At 38.1% G+C, this 10467-nt stretch overlaps 1 protein-coding gene across 1 annotated transcript in view; it reads right to left on the bottom strand.

The window, feature by feature from the left end:
• The window catches only part of PCMT1 (protein-L-isoaspartate (D-aspartate) O-methyltransferase), a 44239-nt gene that overhangs the window by 3893 nt on the left and 29879 nt on the right, over window positions 1-10467 (bottom strand). The window contains exons 2-4 of the mRNA XM_007943206.2: window positions 9350-9381; window positions 4061-4165; window positions 2942-3062 (exon numbers count right to left, since the gene is read on the bottom strand). Of these exons, the coding sequence (XP_007941397.1) occupies window positions 2942-3062; window positions 4061-4165; window positions 9350-9381 (258 nt within the window). The remainder of the gene's footprint in view (window positions 1-2941; window positions 3063-4060; window positions 4166-9349; window positions 9382-10467) is intronic.

Raw genomic sequence — 10467 nt, 5'->3', positions numbered from 1 at the left:
CCACTGAGACTATGGCCCCTAGCTGCCCTTCAGGTCTGGAATTGAACCCACACCTGTGGCTTCCAGCCAAACAAAAGACAGGCATGTGAGCTGAACATTTACCTGAGGTAGATACACTCCTTGGAGAGAACAATCATAGGAGAAAGAAGGGCTGCTTATGCACAGGGAGACAGCTTAGGGAGCAGGAGTGCATGGAGGGATGGATACAGGGAAGAGGTATGTATTGGGAGGAAGTGGGAGGGGAGCTGTTGCATTGTGGTAAATTGCAGTCAATGTCATGAGACAAAGTGTATGTGAACTGCCATATGGAAAGTGAATTTGCTCTGTAAACTTTCACCCAAATCACAATTAAAAATAAATTGGCCCCAAATTTGTAAATGGATAATGGTGATGATTGCACAGCACAGTGGATGTAATTGTTATCATTGAATGTGCTATTTAAAATTTGTTAAAATGGAAAAATTTTGGTTATACAGGTAATCACTGACTTAGGACATATTCAAGGTATGATGAACCACACTTATAACTAGCCATTTTTTTTTTTATGATTTGTGTATTTGTATGTACGTATGTACTAAAATATATCTATAAATTTACATGTAATGTTTCCAGCCCCCAAAGAAAAATAAAGATTAGATTTATAAAGATATTGATTAAAAAAAAAAAGGCAGGCATAATGAAAACTAAAAAAAAAATGAGGTATTCAACTTAGGTCCAAACCAACTTACAATGGAGTTACTGGAATAGAACCCTGTCATAAGTCAGAAACTACCTGTATATATTTTACCACAATAAAATAAAACAGCAGACCCACCATCTTCATAAAGCACACACACACACAAAAAAGGCTTATGAGCAGCCATCTAAGGTGCAACTATTGATGTCTCCCTGTCCAGAGCAAAGAAGAGTGAAGAAAATCAAAGATGCATGGAAATAATTAATCCAATTGACTAATGGACCATGTGACCTCCAGTCTCCACGACTGTGAGACTAGACGGTGCTCGGCTACTACTGCCAACCATTCTGAAAGGGATCACAATAGGAACTCCTGGATCTAGTGGGAGAAAAATGTGGAACAAAAATCAAAATAGTAAAAAAGACCAGGCTTACTGGTCTGATAGAGACTGGTGGAACCTCCAAGACTATGACCCTTAGACTTCCTTCAAGCCTGGAACTGAACTCAACACCTGTGGTTCAACTTTCATTCAAACAATAGAAAAGTCTATAATGTGATGCACTGCCCAGATCAACCAACCACTGGAGATCAAAAGGGCAGCATTTGCACAGGGACAAGGTTCAGAATGCAGAAAGAGACAGGAAAGAAGGACAAATGGAAAAGAGAAACGTGAGGAAGTAGGAAGAGTACTGTTACATTGTGGGAATTGTAATTTATGGCACAAAACAAAATGTGTATGTATTGTTGAATGGAAAACCGATTTGTTCTGTAAACTTTCACTCCAATCACAATAAAAAGTTTTAAAAACATGTTTAAAAAAAAAAAATCTGCCATTGAAAACCCAATGGGGAACAGTACTACTATGGTACATATAAGCTCATCTGAAGGCAGAGCTGAGTGGACAGCAAGGGGTTTTTTTCATGATGTTACAGTGGTCTTAAAAGAACACAGAAAGCAATGGAAAAAATTGACAAGTCTTCCTACTAAAATTAAAAATTTCTATTTATCAAAAAGATACCAGTAAGAGTGAAAAGGTATGCCACAAAGTGGGAGAAAATATTTACACTATGTATAAGCACACAACGGGCTAGCCTCCAGAAGTCCTATAAATCAAAGGAAAACACAGACAACAATATCTGAACAGGTACTTCACAAAGGAGGAGATCCAAGCAGCCAAACCTATGAAGAAGTACTCAGCTTCACTGATTAGCAGGGAAATAAAAAAATTACCAAAAAGATACTGCTAAGCACTCATTAGATGGGCAAAAAGAAAAAGCTAACAATACTGAGTGCTAGGGCAGAGGCGGAGCACAGCAACTGCTATACACTGCTGGTGGGAATGTAAGTGACATCAGAATTCTGTACCAACACGTTCACACAGCAGCACTGTAAATATGCGCAAACCAGAGACAACTCAAATATCTATCCCTGGTACAACTTATAAACAAACTCTGGCAATGTTCTTACAATGGAATGCTATATAGCAATGAAAATGAACAATGTGTAAAAAGATGGGTGAATCTTACAAACATCACGCTGAACGAAAGAAGTCATTCACCACAGGGTATCTACTGTATGGTTCTATTTATCTGAAGTTCGAAACGTCAAAATTAAACATTTTTATGGATGTGTAATTAGGTAGTACAGACATTAGTGGTATACTTGATACCACTAAGTAAGAGAATTATGATCAAGAAAAAAGAAGCAGAGTAGTTCTAAAGTGCTAATATGTTCCATTTCTTAATGAGCATTGTGATTACAGAGGTGTGTTTTACAATTTGTTAAGTTTCATATTCATGTTTTATATGCTTTTTGTATGTTTGTTACATTTTGCAATAATACACAATGTGCTTACATGGAAATATGTGCATTGCATACTGCTAAGTAAAAAAAAAAAGCAAACTACAAGGGGAGAGGAAGGGTTTACATTTTCTTATCTTATACATTTCTGTACTGTTTAAATTTTTATAGTGCATATTTATTGCTTTTATATGCCTTAAAAAGCAACGATGAACTCAATGTGGGTATTATATGAAATATATTTATTAGTCATGTTACCTATGGTCAAGGCAGAACCAATTAACATTTTAGAGCAACTGCTTTTCTTATTTAGTACTTGAAAGTGTATTTTTAAAATGCAGTGATTAGCTCTGAACATCATTTAGCTTGCATGGGATTTTCAGAAATACACACACACACACACACACACACACATATACATACATGCATATCTGGAGAGAAATGTTTTTAAGTTCTGAAACTCACCAACCAGTTGCACTCTCCCTGAAGACAAAAGCAATGGATCATCCTTTCTGACGTTATTTATTGAGTCATCTACTAATTCCTTAATGTGATCAATTCCTATGACTTTTCCAGTAGATCCAACCTAGAAAAGACAGAAGAATTCAATAACTCATTGGGTTAAATCTGTTTTTTAAAGCATAATTAAAGTATTTGTCTAAAGTCATATTCTGCAATGAGAAATCAAGGTAAACGAACTGCTTAAGTCAGACAGACTCTTCATTAGGTAAGTCAGAGTGGTGTAGTAAATTACATGGTATGGCTTTTCTAGCCATAGTCTTTGTAACTCCCTCTTTGCCATAAGCAACTGAGTAGCTAGCTGCTTGTTAAAGTCATCCTCCCGAGGCAGCACGAAATAATCTTCTGGGAAAGTTTATTCTGTCTCAAGTGTGTAGAACTCTGATGTTGGGATTGGTTGGTTTTGGCCACTCTCCCAGGCTCAAAATGAGCCCTCCTAGAGGCAGAAGAAATCTGACTGCCGGCCGAGAGAGACGTGTGGCTGAGAGAAACACACCACTGAGAGACATGAGAGATACATACTGCTGAGAGAGAGACATGTTACTGAGAGAGAGTGAACAAGATGGCCGGCTGGCTGGGAGACTGAGCCCATTCCAGAACTTGAATTGTAGCCTGTTGCCTCCCTACAAACCCCATAATCTATGTGTTCTGTGTGGCCACTGCAGCTAATTACTGAACCCAGCAGAGAGGTGGTGGGTGCCACGGGAGGGACAGTTGGTGTCAAGATCAGTAAGAGGGCTGGAGTATGATGGCATGTCTGGCCTCATAAGAACAGGCTTGGGCTGCTGATGGTGATTCTGTCTTCCTCTTGTGTAGTTACAGGAGGTCAGAAGATGCTGCTTCCTTGACCTTTGGCAGTCAGATAAATTCCCTTTAACTCTGCTAACTGGGGTTAAGTGTTCTGTCATTTGTAACCGGAAAAAAAGAAAAAAAAAGTCACAGGTGATACATATTCCAATTGCTAGCTTAAAAGAGCTAAAAAAAAAAAAAAAAACCTGCTAGTGAAAAAATGAGCCAAATCATATACTTCTGTTGGGGCTCTAGAATGAAAAATAAAGTTCTTACCATGCGTGCAAAACATGCAGTAAGGATTCCACTTCCAGATCCTACGTCAAGAGCTTTAGCTCCTTCATGCAACTGATCAAACAGAAGCTCTAGTGCATACGCATGCTGTGGAAAGAAAACAACACAAATGTTTGTCTTCTAAAGAATGTACAGTACATTCAGTCTCTAAAGCATATACGCCCTGGCATATAAACAGTTACCAACTTTCAACCAACTGTTCTACTATCCTCATCCACCAAGACAGTGAAAAGATATCTATATAAGAACTACCTTAGAAAAATTCTCGCTGTTTGATTAAAATTCTTACATTTGGATAGAATGATTCTGAAATTTCAGGTATTCAGCATGTGAATTTTAAATTTTTATTTAATTCAGATTCAAAAACTACCAATGGATTTACAGTGAAAAGTTGCCTCCCTAAAAACCCCATAATCTATGAGTTCTTTGTGGCCACTTCACACAGAACTTTATACCACCCCTGTCTCGACCATCCAGTTTCACTCTCTGAAGTCAACCAAATTAAAATTTCCTATGATTCCTTCAGAAATATTCATTCTATACACATATAAGCAAATACATGCATTTTTTCATTTATTATATCCTGAAGTACTTTTCATATTCATATCATGACTTAAACAGCTTGTTTATTCTGTTTTATGGTTGAGTACCTTCCTTTATGTATGTCTTATAATTACAAATATCCCTAATAAGAAATATTTAAGTTAGTTGTAATCTTCAACAGGAAGTGATGAAATAAATAATTCATAAATTATTATTTATGAAATAAATAATAAATATGGAAAGTATATCTATAGGATAAATTCCTAAAGTGAAATTGAGGGGAGTCAAAAAAGACACACACAATTTTATTTTTATAGTGTATATATAACTACTTCAAAAATCATATTGGTTATACTTCATATCAAACTAAGAAATAAAACCTTGGCTACTCCACCCTCTTTATAAAGTTACATTTAAGTGTTTTTCTAAAATACAAACTTGGAACTGAAAAAAAGAAAAACAAATCTCAAAAGTTGTCCTTAAAACTTGGCATTTTCATTATTAAAAATCATCAGAACTGACAGCTCTGAAAGGGATCACAGTAAGAGATCCAGGATAGAGTGGGGGAAAATGTGAAACAAAACTCAAAATCATAAAAATGGCTAGGCTTACTGGTCTGATGAAGAGTGGTGGAACCCCCAACACTATGGCCCTCAGACACCCTTCAAGCTAAGAACTGAACTTAACCCATGACTCAACTGGAAGCCAAACAATGGACAGGTCTGTCAGGTGAAAGCAGTGTCAGGAGGGGACACACTCAGAACATCAGCATATGAGCTCACAAGGACAGCATCTACCCTGCAAGGAGGGCAGGAGCAAACAAAGGGAAGGGGAGGGCGCAGGGAGGACATGGGAAGAGTGCTATTACAGTGTGGGGACTGCAGTCAATGTCACAAAACCAAATCTGCATGGATTGGTGAATGAACAACCAATTTGCTGTGTAAACTTTCACCCAAATCACAATTTATAAAAATAAAAATTGTCACAGCCAATTTGATATAACATTTCAAAGCTTATTAGTGGTCACAGGAGGTGGGGTGGGGGGAGTCCCTGCCTAGGGGCCCTGAGCATCTATTAATGATGGTGGAAAAATGCCAAAAAGGATAGTGGTGCTGGCCATACAGCATGATGAGCGTAATCAACATCACAGAATTAGATGTGTGAAAATTGTTGACTTGGTGACTACTTTGTTATATATGTATTTATTTATCACAATTAAAAAAAAAAAGTCAGATCCAGTTGCAATAAACACATAAGTATATACATATGTACATCTATGATTCTAAACACACACTTTTATACATACATAAATGGAGAATAAGGGGAAATTATTCCTGACAGTAGAATCCCAGCTAATAGAGAAAAAATGACGAACTTAGGAAACTGTCATTTGCTAACCACCTTAGTAACAACTAATTCAGGCAAAAAATCATAAACGGAAGCTAAAACCAGGATTTACATTTGTCAAGTAACAGGATAGCTACATAATTTCAAAGTAGTCACACAAGGTAGTTATTAATTACAAGAAGAAAAATACTAACTTTACAGTCCCATAAACTCATGCCATCCAGCCAACTCTGACTCATAATAACCCTACAGGATAAAGTAGAACTGCCCTGTAAGGTTTCCAAATCTGTAAATCTTTGTGGAAACAAGCTGCCACATCTGTCTCCTACAGAGTATGGCTACTTGGTTCAAAACTCCAACCTTTCCATTAGTGGCTAAGCGCTTTAACCAGAGTTTCTCTGTGGAAACCTTGTAGATACTACTTCAATCAGCAATAACAAGGCACCCTGATATCACATGTCTCTGCTAAGATGCATCACTTCTGGGTTGCTGCTGCCAAAATACCTAACCTGTATCTAATCAAGGGTAAACAGGCACCACAGTAGTGGTGAGGAAATAGCAGACAAACCCAAATTGACGGACATTCCATAAAAAATACTGGCCCACATTTATCAAATTTTTCAAGGCCATAAAAGATAAGGAGAGCCTGAAAAACTGTTTTAGATTAAAGAAGATGAGAGGATTAAAAAGTAGTAATTAAATGAAACTCATGATCATTAGAACAACTGAGGGAATCTAAATAAGGTGTGTAAACTGGCTAAAAGTCCTTGATCAATGTTAATTTCCTGATCTTGATAACTGTACTGTGGTCATGTAGGAGAATACTCTTATTTTTACGTAAAGAGCATTATGCCTGTAATTTAAAGAGTTCAGGAAAAAATAGAAAGGAGAGACAACTGGGTAGATAAAACAAGATTAGTAAATTGTAGGGAATTACTGAAGCTGAATGATGGCTACTACTACCAATCGCTTTGAAAGGGATCACATTTGACGGTCCTGGATAGAATGAGAGAAAAATGTGGAACAAAACTCAAAATCAAAAAAAGACCAGGCTTACTGGTTGTATACAGACTGGTAGAACTCCCAAGACTATGGCCTTTAGTCACCCTGCAAAACTGAAGGCATTAAGTCCCCAATGCTCAACTCTCAGCCAAACACTAGCCAGGTCTACAAAGTGATCAGTAACACTAGGGAGGTGTGCATTCCTTAGAACAATCAACCATTTGAGATCAAAAGGGAAGCATCTGCCCAAGATCAAAGTTCAGAAAGCAGGAAGTATTAGAAAAGCATGCCATAAACTGGGGACCTTCCTCAAAGTTGCTTCTCATATACTGGAAGCAGCCCATGTCCCTAAAGCAGCTACTCAGCTGCTCCAGTAGATTCCACCATGGAATTAATTACCAATCCCATCATGGGGAATAACTACATCCAGCTGCCCAGCCACTCAACCAGGCCCAGCCAAGTTGACAACAATCTAAACTACCACAAAGCTTTGTCCACTACAGCTAGCATTTTTTTGGATCACTCATGCTCATCTCTTTCTAAGTCTAAACATAAAGCTTTAAAGTATTTAATAATTATGAAATTTTTAAACTCACAGAAAAATTGAAAGAATTTTCCTCCTCACATAGTCACCAATTGTTTGCATTGTGCCATACTATTTTACCAAACCATCTGAAAACAGGCTGTAGATACCATGAAAGTTCATTCCTAAGTACTTCAGCATACATTTGCCAAAAGCTAGGACAGCCTTCCTGACCACTGCACCATCATTGGTACACACAAGAAAATCATCAATTCAGTATCACCCAACATACATTCCATATTCAAATTCCCTCAACAGTCCCCAAAATGGCTTTTACAGTTATCCCCTTTCCCCTAATCCGTCCAAGGTTCATGCATTGCATTTTGCTATCAGGTATCTTTTATCTCCCCAATCTAGAACAGATCTCTACTTAATCCTTATCTACCTACAACTTTACTCTGTTCTTCAGAACAATGACCCCTTTGAAGAGTGTCCTCTTATATAATGCCCCACATTCCAGATTTATCTATTTCCTTGGGGTTAGATTCAGATCAAAGACTTCCAGTAAGAACCCCACACAGGTAGGTCACACTGTGCACCTCACTGAATCAGATCAGGAAGCACACAATGTGAAGACACCTCACTACTGGACATGCCAAGCTCAACTGCTCAGTAAATGTGTTGGCCACGAGAGCACACTATTTTAAAGGTGTGTTTTTCTCTTTACCATAGATGAGATAAAGCCAGAATGCTTCTTGGAGATTTTGGCTCACTTCCTCCAGACATCATCAGGAAAGACCATCTGCTAGAAAAGATCATGTTTGGTAAAGTAGAGGGTCAACGAAAACAAGGGCGACCCTCAGTGAGAGGGATGAACGCAGCATCCACAGCAATGGACACACATGTAGCAACGATCCTGAAGACGGTACAGGACCGAGCAACGTTTTGTTCTGTTAACAAAAGGTCACTGAGTCAGAACTGACTCAATGACAACTACCAGCCAATGCAGAGTAATCATTTGAGACTACATGAAGATTCTGTTGCCCAACAATCTTAATGGTTTTAGACTCACTGATGATCCTTATCTAATTCAATGATTACACTAAGGATCACAAAATAGTGATTTAAAAAAATCTTCTATTCCTTCTGTATTTAACTCACATTCTTCTGATATTCTTTCAAAAAGATTATGTGTTTTCTCTGCATTCTCCCACTTTTTTTTTTTTAAATAACAATGGACTCATGGATTTGTGTCTTTCAATTCACTGTTTTATTGTTATTGTTAGGTGCCAAAGAGTCAGCTTCCACTCCTAGCAACCCCACGCGCAACAGAACCAAACACTGCACGGTCCTGTTCCACCCTCACATTCACTGCTATGTTTGACCCCACCGTTATGGCCATCGTGTCCAGCATTTCACCAAGGAGCTTCTTTTCTTTTTGCTGACCTTCCACTTTACCAAGCATGATGTCTTTTACCAGGGACTGGTCCCTCTTGATAATATGGCCACAGTACATGAGATGATTATTCAAGGATGTTTGCAGCTGTTTCCTCTCATTTTGAGTCATGCCACATCAGCAAATGAAGGTCCCGAAATCTTTACTCCATCCGTGTCATTAAGGTCAACTTACTTTGAGGAGGCAGCTCTTCTCCAGTCACTATTTGAGTGCCTTCCAACCTGGTTCTATACACCTTGTTAAAAGTAAGATGTTCACTACTAATTTATAATTCATAGATGATAAAATTGATCCAATTGAAAGTTTAAAACTTTCTTTAAACCTTATTTACTAAAGGAAAAAAAAAAAGATCCTAGAGGACAATGTGATCCATTTGTCACTAAATGAACAGTTAACTTACCATGTGTGGGGCACTGATTGTTGCTTGGAAACCTGGAAAACAAGAAGACAGCTACTGATCCATTCAGCTATGAAAACAAACATACTAAATATTCCACACAATTCCTTCACAATATCCATGAATTGCTTTCCATGATACCTTTTTGGTATTATAACCTCAGGAAGATGAACCTTTTATTTTGTACTTGGTATGTACTTGTATGTACAGCCATACAGCAGTTAAAGTTAGGAAATGCAGGCATGCCAAAGGCCCATGTGCTTATCTTCCAGTGAACCCACTATTTCTAAAACTTTCTTCTCCTGTGTAGGAAGAAATGCAGTAAGTTGAGAATTGGTAGGTTTTTTACTTTTTTCTTCATATTTATGAAAAGAAAATATGTTTCCATGAATAATGAGTTTATTCTTATGGTTGGCAAAATTAAATCGCTTCATATGTCCGGCAACTTTAAAAAAACTGGAATAACAGGTAATCAGACTAGTTTAAGAGGCAGAGAAATGACTTCACTTTAGTCTTTATACTCTTATCTCGTATTGAGTCACCCAGTCTTTTCTCAGCTTCTAGCCTTCAGTTTCTTTCCTCCAGTACAGCTTGCTCAAATCTGATTTACCTGCTTCGGCCTCTGAAGCAATTTTCACTGAGCGGTGGTAGCAGGTGCCTTCGGGGTTCAGAAGCCCCCTAGGATCTTCTCTGCTGACTGTGCTTCAAAAGAAGATAGAATGGCAGCTGGCCCACAGAATCCTGAGGCAGTTCTAAGCCTCAAAGGCGCCCACTGCCAAGGCTCAGCAGTTCAGCAAAACCTGCTTCAGGAGAAGGAGTTAAATAAGGAACTTTCTAAAAACAAACACAAGCAAAAAAAATCAGGGCGAGTGAAGCAGAAAGTCAGTAATACCTTAATTACACTTACTTCCTTTAAATACTAACACAAAAAAGAGACGCCCTGGTGGCATAGTGGTTAAAACATTCAGCTGCTAAGTAAAAGGTCCATGGTTTGAACCCACCAGCTGTTCTGCAGGAGAAAGATAAAGTATTCTGTTCTATAAAGATTTCAGCCTTAGTATGTCTATGAAGCAGGTAGAGTACCCAAGACCATGTATAGGGTTGGCAGACAGTGGTCCTAT

The sequence above is a fragment of the Orycteropus afer genome, unplaced genomic scaffold (assembly GCF_000298275.1).
Source record: "Orycteropus afer afer isolate SDZICR_OR568_19922 unplaced genomic scaffold, OryAfe1.0 scaffold00101, whole genome shotgun sequence".
Taxonomy (NCBI): domain Eukaryota; kingdom Metazoa; phylum Chordata; class Mammalia; order Tubulidentata; family Orycteropodidae; genus Orycteropus; species Orycteropus afer.
This window is presented reverse-complemented; position numbering and strand designations above follow the sequence as displayed.